This window comes from Gallinula chloropus (assembly GCF_964237585.1).
Source record: "Gallinula chloropus genome assembly, chromosome: 5".
Taxonomy (NCBI): Eukaryota; Metazoa; Chordata; class Aves; order Gruiformes; family Rallidae; genus Gallinula; species Gallinula chloropus.
The window spans coordinates 69,131,503-69,147,295 of record NC_140090.1 but is presented as its reverse complement, the minus strand read 5'-3'; the positions used below and the strand labels follow the sequence as shown (position 1 = coordinate 69,147,295).

General features: G+C 44.5%; 1 protein-coding gene across 1 annotated transcript; it reads left to right on the top strand.

The window, feature by feature from the left end:
* Positions 1-1,418: 1,418 nt before the first annotated feature.
* On the top strand, positions 1,419-3,068 carry ITPRIP (inositol 1,4,5-trisphosphate receptor interacting protein; the record flags this gene model as incomplete). Its single annotated transcript, XM_084265295.1, has 1 exon — positions 1,419-3,068. One exon carries the CDS (start codon positions 1,419-1,421, stop codon positions 3,066-3,068), a length of 1,650 nt encoding a protein of 549 aa, XP_084121421.1.
* Between the last annotated feature and the right edge of the window lie 12,725 nt (positions 3,069-15,793).

The following is a 15,793-nucleotide window of genomic DNA, read 5'->3' as shown; positions in this document are numbered from 1 at the left end:
CTGGTCTCCATGCGCTGGAACTGAGCAGTTATGTTGCTGTAAAGGGGACTGATGAGCTTGCCACAGCTCAGCAGTGGGTGACAACCACAGGTTGTCCAGCAGGGACTTGGGATCTTGATAGGGATGCCAGTCCTCCAGGAACAGTAATGCCATCTGGGAGGAAACAGTCCAGGCTTTAGCCTGATCACCCTCTGGCCCAGACCTCTGGGAGTCCTTGTTGGAGCCGAGCGGATGCCCAGCGATGGGGCTATGTTCTGGAAAGCTGGGAATGAAATCCTTTCATCATGAGCTCCATGGCATAGCAAGCTTTATTCAGTGTGAGATCCAAGCAGCAGAGCCAGTAACCACACAAGCAACTCAAAAACACCACAGCAGTCACGATCATGCCAAGGGCCTGTGCAGGGGGTGACACGTGGGGCTGTTGCTGGCACACCAAGGCCTGGGGTGTGTCTTACAGCCACCTTGAGGTCACTTCAAATAGTTGCAAGCACAGCTGTTAAGGTGTTGTTTGGGGGAGATGGATGAGATCAAAGCCGCAGTATTTACTAATGGCTTCCACAGATTAATAGTGAAGCACCAAAAATAAACAACCCAATCCTTTTAAAACCAGTGGGCTAAAGGAAAACCTTTCCAGTTTAGCAATCTCTCTGCCCTTTTTCTGGGGACCGCAGTCATGAGACATTCTGGGGGCTGGGAGGGTTTGCCACAGCCTGATGCTGACAGTGCTGAAAGGCAGAAGAGCTTTTCCTGTGGTGTCTGCTTAAAGCACAGAATCGTGCAGGCTTGTTCCCACCCAGGTGCACGTAGCCAGCATTGCCAGTGAAGATCACTGATCCAAGCAGAGTGCGTGGGTCCCGAGACATGGTTAACATGGGAGAGGGCCAGGGCAGCCCCACCTGTGCCATTGCCATGTCTGCAACATGAGCTTTATGTTAAAGGACAGCAGTGCTCATCTCCAGTTCTGCTTTTTTACACCTGGGGAGGTCCTGCCTGCTTCTTTCTTTCCCTTTCTGTCCTTAAAACTTTAATGGAGGGAGGGAGGGAGGGAGGGAGGGAGGGAGGGAGGGAGGGAGGGAGGGAGGGAGGGAGGGAGGGAGAGAGGAAGGACGTGCCCTCCCACACTGCTCCAACAGCATCACAGTGGCAAGTGCCTTCACAGTTCTGTTCTTCAAAGATAATTTGATAAGAGGACACTTTGATCTTCACCATCTGCTGATAAAGTCTCTTAGGGGAGCTGGGTTGATAACTTGCAGAAACAGACGTGTTTAGGAGCTTCTAGACTCAAGTGATCTTTTCAGAGCTAGAAAGTATGACAAAGCTTTTATTCAAGTGGGGAGTTCCTTTCATTTTTCTTCTTGAGGGATACTCTGAATCATGGGTCATTCTGCCTTTCTTTCTCTTCCAGGGAAGGAACTGCCATGCCCATGGGAATCTTCCGGGTGTGCCTAGTGGTGATCACAGCTATTGTCAACCACCCGCTCCTCTTCCCTAAAGAGAATGGCACTGTCCTGGAGAACTCGCAAGAAATCATCCAAAAGATGAAGGAGCGGGAAGAGAGCCTTCGGCTGGAGCAGTTGCGCTTGGAGCAGGAAATCGCAGACCAGGAAGCCACACAGAAGGCTCTGGAAAAGGCTGTAGAGGTAGTGGCAGAGAGCAAAGAGGAAAAGTTCCGATGGGATATGTGGACTGCCCTTTCCATGGTCATCTTCCTGCTGATTGAGCTCTGGAGGCAGGATTTCCAGGAAGGGAATTGGCAGGACATAGGAGGAGAAGAGGATGACATGGCTGTCTTGGGAAAAGCATTTAAAGGAGTGGCCTTCCCTGACAAGGCCGTCTTGGCCAGCTTCTATGAGAAGCGCATCCTGGGTACCACCGGAGAAATGGCCAGGATGCGGGAGATGGTGGAAGGGTTTGCAGATGATCTGCTGGAGGCCTTGAGGAGTGTTTGTAACCGGGATGCTGACATGGAAGTTGAGGACTGCATGGGTGTAGGGAGCATGTATGAGAACTGGAGAGTGCGTAAACCTTTTGTCTGTGATCTGATAGTGCCTTTTGCTCCCCCAGAACCATACTGTTTTCGGTCCCAGACCTGGTGTTCTGGCGACTCTTCTTCCCCAGATGAACAAGGTTATGGCACTATCAAGGTATGCAGGGCAAATGAGGATGCGGCAGGTTGCATCTGTGACAAGACTAAACTAGGGGAAGATATGTTGTGCCTCCTCCACAGCCAAGCCAATACTACCAGGCCCAGCAGGGAGATGGAAGACCTCCTGTGCTTCAAAAATACTCAAAATCTGGATGCCGACCAAGTCATGAAGTGGTTCCAGATTGCGGTCACCAAGGCATGGAACAGAATCTCCCACAAGTATGAATTTGACCTTTCCTTCAGCCTCCTGGACTCACCAGGAGCCCTGAAGATAAAATTTAGATCAGGGAAATCGATTGCCTTCAACCTCACCCCTGTGGTGCAGTACGAGAACTCTGATGTTTACTTCATCTCTCATTTTCCTCGGAGCAGCCTGGCAACAGACCTCCCCTCCAGCATTCACTGGTTTCTCACCTTTGCTGTGTATGAGAGGAGGTTCATCCAGCTGGTCTCCAAAACACTGCCTGCCAACGCCTGCCACGTCAGCTGCCTTCAGATCCTCTCCTTCCTCCATGGCAAACAGTGCAGCCTTACAGGTCCAAGTGGGCTCACCAACTACCATCTGAAGACAGTGATGCTGCATCTCCTGCAGGCACGTCCCAGTCAGGACTGGGCCCCAGAGAAGTTGGAGGTCCGTCTGCAGGACATGCTGAAGTTCCTGGAGAAATGTTTGCATGAAAAGAAGCTCTACCACTTCTTCATTGGCAATGGGAAGGTACCAGCAGAGTTGGGCTTCCCCATCATATTCCAGAGGGCTGAGCCTCTCAACCTTTTCCGTCCTTTTGTGCTACGCAGGGACGTTTACAGGAAGACAGTGGACACATTCCATGAGATGCTCAGGAACACATCTGCACTGATAAATGAGTACACAGTGCATATTCCCCTTGCACACACCAATGGGATCCATAAGGAATCCCTTTAACCAAAGCCAGCAGGAAAACACTTGTTCCTCTAAGCACAAGCCCAGAGGCAAGCGTTCTGAAGCCTCCTGGAGACAATTGACTTTGCCAGGACAGCTTCTTGTCTGCAGCTGAACTGTTCTGGGGCCGTGGTTTCTGCAGTAAGGGAGAGGGGATGGGGAAAGATTAGGAGAAACTGGAAGACATGGTATAAAAGTAAGTTTCTTCTCCGCTGGTGTGCTGGCTGGGTTTTATGCAGCTAAGAATATATTTTTCTATTGTGCCACAGTCACACTACAGTGGTGGTGAGCAATAAATATGACTAATTTATTCAGATACCCGCAGTGCAAACAGTGGTGGTGGCCAAATACTTCATTTCCTTTGGAAGGGGAAGGTAAGAAAAGGGTGGAGAAATCAGAGACAGGAACCTGGGATTGCAGGAGCCTGGCTGCTTGCAGGTAGCAGGAGCTCTGCCACTGCTGGGTGCTGATGGGATAAAGAGGGTCATGCACAAGATCTGGACTGGATGGAGATCCTTAAATCAACCACATCTCTTTAATCAAAAGGGAACTATAGTTATTAAAAAAACCCAAAACCACCAAACCTTCTTGATAGGACTTGCAGCAGTAGTTTAAAAGGCTTGTCCTGTCCTTCAAAAACACGCCTGCACCCTGCACAATTCTCCTTCCCAGGGAGGATGCAGCAGAGCAGGCAGCAGGGTCTGTGTCTTCAGACCATTTCATTCAAGTCTTCCATTTCCTCCATGGTAACATGGCTACTGGGTTATATTCCTGACTATTTTCTGTGGATAAGTGGACAGGAACCTTTTTTAACTTAAAGAGAGAAACACTGTTATTGGGTTCTGGTGGTTTGTTTTGTTTGTTTGTTTGTTTTCCTTACCTCAGGGCATCAAGGCTGAAAACAGCCAAGAGAGAAAGGACTGCTACAGGTTTTGCTTTCATAAAAGTAGTTCTCTAAAATTATCCTGTAATGAAGCCAATCGCTGCGGTCTGGTAGCAAGAGGGAACAATCACCCTCCAAGTGAGAATGTGACTCTCCCAGCTATGGTTTTAGCAAGGCCAAGGCCAGCAGGATGTCTCCAAGTTAGGAGGGGATGGAAGAGGGGCACATGGACTCTCTGTCTCTGCAGCTGCCTTGTGGTCTGTGTCACATCCCTTCTGCTCCCAGATTCCCAGGAAGAAGCTACCTGTTTACCTCTAAATAGGGCCACCTCAGTCTTTTTAAAGACTGCTGCTCTGATGAGGCTCTGAGGAGCTGCTGCTACCAGACTGTAATTTGCTGGGCTGGGAGTGTGATGGGAAACGACAGCTTTCAAAGCCAGAAGAGAATCTCAAGGCCTGTGCTAAAAGTCCCAGATTTTTTTAGCAGAAATGGAGATGCCTGAACTCCCTCAGGAAGGAGCATGTTAGTGTCATACCAGCAGGCTGCCCAGCCCCATTGAGGTGGTTTTGCTCGAGGACAGGGCTCAGGAAGTCCTCACCCTCCTTCACATGCTTCATGCAGTGTCCAAGCCAGGGCCCCAGTGCAGATCTGCTTTGTGTTGGTACCAGAGGCCTGGCCTCCAGGGCTAAGGGGCCTTTCTTACCACTTTCTTACACTAGGATTTCCTTCAATGTTTTACACTAGGGCTTCTCTGAATCCTGTTTACAAGAAGGTAGTTGTTCTGTGTGGTGAAACCCATCAGGGATATTACTATGACTTCACAGGTGCCTTTTTATCAGCCCTGTCACATGCATCAGAGAGATTTATTCCTGTATCACTACTACTGAGGCCTATTGCCCAGCCTGTTGATAAGCAAACTCTTTACAGATGTGTCCACTCCTCCCTTTTTCTGATAAATGAACCATTTCACCATGTCTGTAGTGTCTGCTCTTGTCTTGCTGTAAATCAAATTTCCGCACCTGGTTTATAAGAAAACAGAGGTGGAGGCAAGGAGCTCTGCTCAAATTGCTGCTCCCCTTGGCTTTAGCATCACAGCTATGGTGTGGTTAAGTAATACTTCTGAGCAGAAAGCAAGGAGTAGGAAACAAGATGGGAGAGAAGAGGCTGGTAGGTAATGATGCCAGTATGAAAGTCTTGGATCACCAGTGCTTGCTTCAGCACCCTTGGTGATAAGCACCTGGAAGACTGCCAGGGCTGGCAGAGCGACAGGGTAGGACTAATTGCTAATGCTAACGAGTGCTGTAAGCCCCTGGCTTTCATTAGTAGAACCAAAGAAGACTTTCCTAGTAGGAAAGACGGCAGGAGCAATGTCAGGGGACATGACATGCAGGTATTGTCAAGCAGAGGTACAGGGAGGGTGGGTGAATACTGGAGGCTATATTGGAAGCTGTGTAACAAGCTTGTGTTTGCAAACCCAAGCAATTTGCCATTTTTACCTGCTGAGGTTTAGTGCCTGTAGCAGATCCAGCTACATGAGCTGTTGGCAGGCAGGTCATGCTTAAGCACTTGTGGTTGGAGTTTCTTCTAAATCTGTTCCCAGCTCAGCCAGAGAGAAATAAAAGTTTCTCTGCCATTTCCTGTCAGGAGTCTAAATTTAGACTGTCCACAGAACAGAAATTTGTGACCCAGGTTTCTCAGGAAATGACATTCAGGGTTGAAAAATAACTTTTATATAAGGTTTAGGCAGGGGGAAGATGAGAAGAAAAGGGTGTTTAACAGAATAAGGTAACTCCCCTGTTAAAATGTGAGAACAAAGCTTTGGAACACCAGTCCTACGGCTTGTAAACATGCCGAAACTCGTCTTTACACAGCTGCTCAGACTCAAAGCAAATCTAAACTGATAAGTGGATTGAATCTTTAGTTCTTTGTTTTCTCTATTTACGTGCCTGTTCTCTTTCAAGCCCAGACTAACCCTGAAGTGTTCCCATGGGGTTTGGTTGAACACAAAATGGAGCTGAACCAAGAAATTTATAGATTTTTATTCCCCTGAAAGCAAATTGCTTTGCTTAATTTTCCTACATTCTCTATGCTCATTTTGCCCTGAGCACCTTTTAGGAAGTCCTTTCCTTGCATTTAGGGTGTGAGGGAACACACTCATACCTGTCCTGGGGGGAGAAGTGCTTTGTAATCATCAGCTGTGCTCCAGTAAGCCCCAGGGCAGACTTATTCTTTGTAAACCGATACCAGCATATAGACCAGAGGTATACATGTGTCCCATCAGAGGAGGTGTGGGTACAAAGCATTTCTGTGGATCAGACCTGTGCAGTGGTACATGATGTGAAGCGCAGCATTCCTTGCTCTGCCTTGCCTCTCTTATATTATTAAACATTTGCCCACCAAGTACTGGCCCTATCAGTAGAAGGCCACACTCACATTTCATAAAAAAAGGTTTGTAAGACAATTCAACTCCATCAGCTGTAAACCAGTAATGTCCTAGAGACTTTTTAGGACCACTTGTGTTATGCCACGATTGAAGTCTGTCTGGGCAGACTTTGAAGCTGGAAGCAGCTTTAAAGGGTGGAAGTGGGATTTTGTGGTCTAAAGTAAGTAACATTCTTTTAAAAACAGCATATGACCTGTGAATAACGAACACACAACAGCTCCTAGGTAATGCCTGTATCTCCATGAGATCCTAAGGAAGCGTAAATGGCCTGTACCAGAGCTCTGTTTGTGCCTCAGTGCTGTTCTTGCTATTTGCAAACCTGGTGAATTTAACAGATGAACTCCTGTTTCCTTCTGCTTGTTTCCAACCACTCCCTCTGCCCTCAGCTGTGGCATTAATACCTTATTATAGGCTCTGTCAAAGCGATGGAATTAGTGGTGGCTTGGCAGCAGCCACAGATCTACAACATAGCCTCAGGAGCCATCTGCCTTTAGGAAATGTCTTGGTCTAAGGTTATTATTGTTGTTAAGGAGCTGAATGTCATCTAAGGGGAACTGTTGGGAGTTCACACTTTAGTATGTGGCAGCCACAGAACATGGATTTTCTCTGAGTTGCTCTGGATACAGGTTTTACAGGTCTTACATCTGTATAAAGATGTATTTTAGCAAAAGGGTCCAAAACTTCATCAACTATTCAAGCAGCAGGATTTGGGGCTTGTTCACCAGATGTTTTTAATGCAATGTTTTCTCTGTGTTGAAGAAAGGAGATTTTACCCACCTGTACAGCTTAGCTGCTGGTCACAGAGGATTTAGATCCATAGGATCCCACATAGCAAACAGCTTTATTTATTACTTGTCTATTTTTAGGACTGGGGGGGGGTGTGTGTAATATGTTAGCTCAGAAGCAAAAGTGTAGTATGAAGATCAATCCTGGCAATGCAGCTCAGAGAACATCAAACTTCCCAAACTAAGATCTTTCTTGATTGACAATGCTGTACTCAAACCGCTGCTTTTATAGCAGGACACTGTTGAATTTGTATAGATCTTCTCATGCAGCTGTATTTATAATAAAGGAAGTCTTGTACAAAATGCAAAGAGGTGTGAAGTCTGTTTGGTTTCTAGTTGTTTTCGCCCCAAAAATGTTTGAGAGAGCAGAAGGATGGAGTGGCGATATGCCCGGTGCGATCCTAGCACAGTGAGCACAGTAGTAAGAATCCCTGTGATTTCTGCCTGTAAAATTGTTCCAGAATAGGATCCAATGTGAACATAAAGCAGAATAGCTGTTCCAGAGTAATGCCAGGGATGCCAGACTTTCTGAGAATATGAATCCACAGAAATTCAGAATAATTATTCTGGATATCTCTGTTCAACACACGCCCTTTTGTGGCAAGCCCTAAATATTTCTGGCAGACGTTGCTTCTGAATTTCCAGTTCAGCTAGAGGAGTCCTCTTTACCTGTATGTTTTACAGGTATCTGCAGCCAACTTCCAGCAACCACCCACCACCACTTAGTCTCCAGCTTAACCCCTTTCCCTGGTTTAAGGGAATGGAACTTCCTTGTTAATATTCTAATATGCTCTGACTTTAGAAGGAAATGCAAAGCTATTTATGAATTCATACAATAAAACTACCACTGTCTCTTCGGTGACATCTTTCCCAGGCCCAGAGTGCTCTGCACACCTTTAATTAATAATTCTGCCTTCCACTGATCACTGGGGCCGAATCAGCATTGAACAGGTCTGAGAAGCAGCTGGCTTAGGAGTTGCAGCACAAGTCTGCTTATCCAGGAGTTACAATTGCCCAGGGTCAACCACACACTGCGGTAAAGTGAGTTCTGTAGCCCAGGATCATCCCCAGTCCTGGTTGTTTCAATGCAACTTTGTTATTTAAGAAAAGAAAAATGAACCCACCATGCTTTAAAGCTGTCTGACAAGCGCAGCAACATTTTCTCCATTGTTGTTATCCCTTCTGTTACATAGCAACACAAAAGCAGGAAATGAGGAAAAATTTTTAAATGCTTCAGGAAATCAACAGTTTGTCTCTTTTAGGGCAAGAATACAAGCAGCATTTGCCCCCCTCGCTTACTGTCCAGTAAAACCTCTCTTTTGCTCATTAAAAGATTCCCATAAAGTCTTGTGTAACACAGAATTTGCTGGTTTGCAGCTGTGTCTCTAAGCCATAAATTCTGAAGTCACTGTAACTGTTATTCTATGGTGGAGCTTCCAACCCCACAAATTTTCTGTGACATCAGGTACTGACTGCCACTTCATTTTAAAACTTCAAACAGCATTTTAAATCCTAAAAAAATTAAAATAGGTCACATAAAAGAACATGTGAATGGCAGCCACAATGTCAACTGTGAACCTTTATTTTAATGAACTTTTTCAGAGTTTCCCAAAATTCCCAAATCAGTTTGCTAAAGTCCATCATTACATTAACCCTCTCCAAACCCATCAAAATGTACACATCTCTCTGATTAGTTCCTTCAGACTGGAGGTATTTCAGCTGCTTACTATCTACTAGGAGTCCATTCTGTAAGCAGTCCTGCCAGTGTGCCCAATCTGGGTCACTTCAGCATTTTGGTGAATGTACTAGCACAGATATCTGCAGCACACCTCTCCAGTGTGATGAGATGCTATATTTGATACAGCCTGGTCCTTCTCTCCACACAACTTCCCCCACAACGTTTTGAGATTGCAATTCAGTTACCCTGTGTGGTACCTGACTTTTGGGAAAACTCAGAAAGGTCATGAAAAACTCACAAATTCAAGTCCAGCCTGCATCCCTGGTTCCCCAGCAGTAACAGTACTAAACAGGTAACACTTGCAAATGCAGTAAGCTGCCTTTTCCACAAGAGCAAGAAAAGGTCTTTTACATACTGCCTGGGCATGTAACTGCTCTATCGGGCAGTTCTTATGGGTTTGATGTGAAACACCCCTGTATCTCACACCTTTCATGGTAATCAGATGCATAATTCTGATGTGTGGCTAACACTAAAGATTGGTAGACCTTAGAAAAATTTCCACACACGGGAATCCATTTCTGTTTTGCAACTCTGCACAATATTGTTTTGTAACTGTGAAAATCAGGGTGATGTTTGTGTTGGTACAAACCAGCACTTTTCAAGTGTTAAATCAGGCAGAACGGTAACGCCAGGAGAATAATTTTCAGCTAATAATTTATCTAATGACTTTTCACCACTCATGGACTATCCACAAGCAAGGACAGAATTGTTTGTGAGAAATGTCTATGCTATAAAAAAACCAATAGCAACCTCAAAGAATACAGCAACCTGCAGACAATGCTACCAACTTGGTCAGGTACCATTAGCAGTAAAACCGGGAGCGCTGGTCTCAGGATGGGATACTGCTCAGGATTTTCCCATTTCTTGAGCAGGTTTCATCCTTTCTGCACAAATCTGTATAACAGTTCTTTGTTTAGAGTGCAAAAGCTAGCTCAGGTCTGTGCCATCAGATGTGTCTCATATTTATGTGGGTTGCTTTTGTTTGGAAAGAAGTATCGGTTCAGTGGCTCCAACCAAACATTTGAGGAGTTGTACCCCTTCAAAGTAAGATTCCAGGCTGTTTTGGCTTTTTCTAGAATGATGAATACATTATGGGAACAGAAACTAGGTTAATTTTAGCCAGTTTCCTATGCAGTCAGTGTGTACATGCATACAGGGGAGGTGGGGAGAGAATTATCCCTTTATCTCCTGCCAAGTAACTTTTGAACCCATCAAAGAACGTTAAGCAAATTTGACAGATCTGTAGAGAGCTCAGAAATACTCAGCTCCAGTAAACTTTAGGCAGATGTATAGAGGACAAAAACTCTCACAATGCTGAGAAAGCACACAAGAAATCTTTTAACTATCCCTAGTGCAGGAAAAGGCAGTTGATACTCATGCCTTCCTAGATCTGAGGAAATAAACTGTGAGGAAACAGGACTACACTACTTCTACTACTCTCAAAATGATCCATACAATTTTGTAGCAGAGACTTAAGAGGAAGGAGGCAGACAAACATATATTACTATCATTATCTATCAGATGTTTGATCCCAAACCAGAAATCTGAATAAGCCCATGCTGTGGATCAATTAATGTTACAGTGTTCTTCAAAGGAAACTTCACTTTCTAGTTACATTACATTTAGCGGTGTCATCTTAGACTCCTCAGCTGCTAGAAGCAGAACCTCTGGCAGCAGAGGGTTGATTACAGAGCAGAGCTTTTCAGTCATTGTTTGCAGAGATGCTGCCTTTGAATAAAGGCACTGAGTTTTTAACTAATTATGAATCTGTCTAGCTAAAACCAGAGCTTATCTAAAATGTTAGAGAAGAAAGGAAAAAAAAGAAGCAGCAATTTCTGTCTTGAAGGTAGCTTGCCATTATTGATCTTTGAGGTGCAAGTGCCAAAGGTGCCGAGGTAAAACATTTAAATATATCTCTCTCTGAGGCACTGTTTTAAAAATTGTTCACAAGAATAAAGATTAAAACCCTAATAAAGTTCTTTAAAACTTTAAAAGCATCTTGGGTGCTCTGCAGGAAAAGGAGTTGATTTTAGGTGTGAAACAATCTCCAATTCTACCAACAGACCCACAGCCATTAGCAGTCTCAATTCAGCAAAGACTTAATCATGTGTAAGGAACCAAGATTAAATTTCTGCCTGTATTGTGCTGCTTTTCAGAAGTGCCACAACACTTATAATGTCATTGGAAATCCAATTAGGCACCTTTCTGCAGACAGTGTAGCATTCAGAATCCAACAGCACAACACAGGCTCTGCAGGCAGAGCTAGGCAGAACTGGGAACAGTAAAATGCATTGTTCACAGCCTGACTCATCAGTCACTTCACCTCCCCTGGTGCATCAAGGCAGAAATTCATTATATTGCTCATAACCTTCAGTCTTGCTCTCTAGCTCTCTGCTGGGAATCAAAACAGCACAGAGGGAATTCCCAAACCCACAGGGAGATACTACTTTGCTTGCTAATATGTTCCAGGTCTCACCCATGCCAGCTTGCACCAGGCAGGGCAGGGCAGCCCTGGATGGTTCTTGTGCCTGTAAGCACAAGCAATGCGTAGTGACTCTGCCTGGCCTCCGTCACACAGGCGTTCCCATGGGACTGAGGCGTTCTGCAGTCTCAGCACAATATTCCTGCCAATTCACTTCAACCTTCAGGGTTCCCACATCATGTCAGTATTATGAAGCTCCTGCATGCAAAGCTAGAGAAAACCAAGGCAGGTTCCTACCAATGTCCTCATACTGATGCTCCCTGTTCAGAGCCATGCCTGGCATAGCTTGGAGGTGAGAAGTTTGACCCAAAGCAGAGATACACCAGCACAACACAGTCAAGCTACATAAAGCACAGGAAAAGTAACTGAGAGACACCAAGCAGGTGGGTTTGAAGGCATAGGTTCAATCAATCAGAGCTGTCTTCCCACAAGGAGAAACAGCTGATTAATCACCATGTCTTAGTTATTATGAGTAAGAGGAGACAGTCTGCTCCAAACCTAAACAAGCAGGGCAAAGAGCTGTGGGATACATAGAGGGAAGAACACCAGCCACACTGACTTGTGGATTGGCCCTGAGTGCATTCTTGTTGACAGCTCCCTTCTGAGGATGGTTTGAGTGACAGGAAGAAAGGCACAAGAGCATCCTTTGGGCAAATGGGAAGGTATGCAGAGAACTGCAGAAAGGACAGTATTATGGCATACCATCTCACTCTTGCTCCTCATTGATTCTTTCAGATGGTCTGAAGCTGATAGCTTTTGCCTCCTCCCTTGAGAGATGGCTTTTTCCATCAGCTTTGCCAAGAGTGGTGATTCTAACCTGCAAACCTACGGCACATCCTGTAACTCTCAGTCTGCCTCCTGCACATCAGGACATGGCTATGAATGGCACAGAATGAGCTGGGTACATTGGTCCCTTAATACAAGTTGCATTCTGACCTCCTCCTGGACTCAGATGCAGTTACTACACACTGCTAAACAGCTGTCACACCCCACCCCAGACACAGCAGCATCTTACTGACAAGTTTTTAAATTCTGTTTTTAGAAATTCAAAGTGTTTTAGGAGGGAAAAATTGTAATATCTTCATATGGAATGACTAATTTGCTCAGATACATCAGCAACAGCCATCCCTGTTGGCTTTGGGCCAGAAAGAAAAGATTACTTCCATCTTGCCAAAACCAGCAATGATTTAGTGAAAATCCAATCTCATGACTGTAAGGAGACTGCATTTTTGTCAGTCATGCCCACATGAAATCAATGTCCAAAGGTAAGCGTGGTAGAATATTGGGCTACTAGCAGAGGAAGGAGAGAGGATAAGAAACAGTCATTTCTCAAGCCTTGATAATGCAGGGGAATATTACAGATGCCCTGACAGTGGAAAAATGTGGAGAGCAGGCCCAGGAGCTGTAACACTGTGCCAACAACACATGCCTAGCATGTGCACTCAACACAGCCAAGCACCTCTGATGAGCAGGACAGCTGTTAAATGAAGTATAGCAAGAAACTGAGATTAAGTGAAACAGAGCAAGAAGCCAAGATTTCCTTTTCTCTCCCTTTTTAATTGATTAGAAAAGGAACAAAGCCACAGGCATCTGTATGGAGTTCACACAAATGTTCCTGGTGTCCTTAACATGTAACATTTGAGACTTTTCAAAACAGTATCTCCAGTTACTACCACTTCCAGCACAAGAACCACAGACCTTTCTAACACCTCCCTGCACAAACTCTTGTCAATAATTTCCCAAGGGAATAGTCACAGTCCCATTCAACCAACTTCCCAGTCAACTTACCCAAAGCTCAGCAAATCTTCTAAGATCCAATAACCTGGGATCCCCATCTCTCCCTCCACCTTGGCTCCCTTCTACCTTGCTCTTCACTTTAATAAAAGGGATCCTAAAATGATAATGAGGAACAGGAGGCCGGATCACATCTTGCATTACGGTACCAACAATCAGCTCAAGGGCATCCATAAAAATATAGGGACATGCTACAAATGCAGGACAGAACATAAACCAGTGCTCTGCTAAACTGAAGTATCTACCCATCAAAAACTACTTTTACAAAACTTTTTTTGCTGGACACTGTTTTTTAAACTTGGGCTGAAAGAAGGTATACTCGGTGGCACAATAACAGGGAACAAAAACCAACACTGTTTTCGAAAGCAAAAGCACTACCAAAACATGGAGTAGAAAGTGAATACAGTACTTGTTGTACAATCTGATCCACAGAGATTTTTAAGGAGAGCTCTGACCAAAGGACACAGCTGTTTATCTACTTGATTCTTTCATTTTTGACCTCCACCTTTTTTCTCCATTGACCAAAACTGAAGCTACACTTTTTCCTCTTGGTGTCTTGAAACTATCCTTCATAGCCATCCACTGTGAAAGGAGAGACAGTCCATTCCATTTAACTTTTCTTTCCTTTGAAGACCAGGCCAAAGCATTGCATATTCATTACCACATTACAAACACTTTGCCTGAGGCCTGCATTTCTCGGTGTGCTGTAATGAGTTCAGGACCCCAGCTGTCTGCCTGGGGATTTAGAACACTGATATTTAATAGTAAATTATACGGCAGAATATTTAATTTTACTTTTTTTTGCTGAAGTAGCATATTTATAATAGTATACTACAGCCACTAAATAAAGATGGGGAGAGCACACATCTTTCTGTTACGACAACACAGTCTTCAAGTTACCACAGTCTGGGCCTAGTCAGTTCAGTTTTTGGATGACAGCCTCTGCTCTTAAACCATTATTAACTCCCAACATCTCATCTCCCACTAGCATCCAAGAATAGACTGGAGCAAACTGCAGCATATTCCTCATGTGTTTATGGAAGCCAACTTAGAGCCCACTATACTAACAGCTTTAACAAGTGCTACACAAAGCAGCTCAGCTAATAAAACCGAAGTGTTCTTCGCAGTTAATCCCTGGAAGTTTGCCACTGAGATCCCACCAACACCATTTCAGGAACAGTACTTTCATCAAGCTCATCCCCTGCTTTCATCTAACAAAACAGCTTAGATCCATGTTCTGAGAAGACACCTCAGATTTGCATTGGTTGTCCAACAACAATTTATGAACAATGTACAGCATCAGATCTGGACCAGGAAATTGTTTTAAGGAGTATAAACTTTCTGGAACAAACAGTAATCAATATTCCTGTAAGTAGTGCCAGATGTGTTTAAAAGCCACAAAGATTATCAGGAGGGGGAAAAACCTGCATAATTTGAATTAAATCTGGTGAAAATATAAACAATCACCTCCAATAGTCTCAAGCTGCCAGACCCATCTCCTGCTAATTTTTTCCTTATCAAATGTAACTTTCATATCTGCTTTCCTTCTTGGAATTGCACACACCTCTATATTGTGCTAGGATAGAACACACTGAAAGGCAAAAAAAAGTAAGTCCAGTTTGCCTCCAGGAAACTCAGTGCCTCAATTGCCAGGAAAGCCATGAAGCACTACCTTCTGCTATGTTACCTGACTTCATTGCAATGGGAGACAGATAGCAACAGTGGCCTTTAGCTAGTGAGAACTCCCTCAGCACCAGGGGAGCCACTGCCCTGTCCATCCTGCTTTGCCATACTTCTTTCTGCATGCTTATTCCCTGGAGTTTTGGCTAGTTTGGGTCACTAGTGGCCTGACTGATGAAAACAGACAGCTAAGCAACATCAGAATGGGTTATAATTCTTTTAATCCTCTAGAGGGACAGGGGAAAAAAAAATGCAATAAAACCAGAAAAAAAGTATTTCCTGTGACTAATTGTGATTCAAATATTCTTGCTCCCAATCTATGTTAGCATATAAGAGAGCTTCAAAACATGTTCAACTGCAAAGCTCTGATCCTGTCATTTACCTGCTGGAACAGAACATATGCATTCCTTCACCAGCAGCAAGACATCACCAGTACATTATGCTCTGACTGAACTTTTACTTCAGTTCTCCGATTTCATCTACATTTTGGAATATATAGCAATGTTTTGAGTTCTGGAGAACAAAAACCCTAAACATCCTTCTGCTCAGTACATGGTTTCCATTAGCTTTACTCCTGACTCCAGCCTTTAGGATAATTGAGATTATGACCCTATTTTAGAAGGGCAGGGGATTATAACCACACATTCCCTTAGCATGTCTAGCCCAAACTGGAAACCATTATTAGATGGTCCCTGCAAACATGACTTCAGCCAGCATAAGAGGGTAGGGTTGGAGGTTCAGTGGTTTGGCAGTAGTGCTGTCTAAAGAGGAGGACAGTTTGCACTAGGTAACTGATCTTAACTCCAGAGACCACACTATCTGTTTTAGACTTTTCAGTGCCTGGCTCCTCTCTGGAAGTCAGTCCAGTGACTAATAGCTGCCTGCAAAGAGGAAGGAAAAACTGTTTCAGGACAACATTGTTG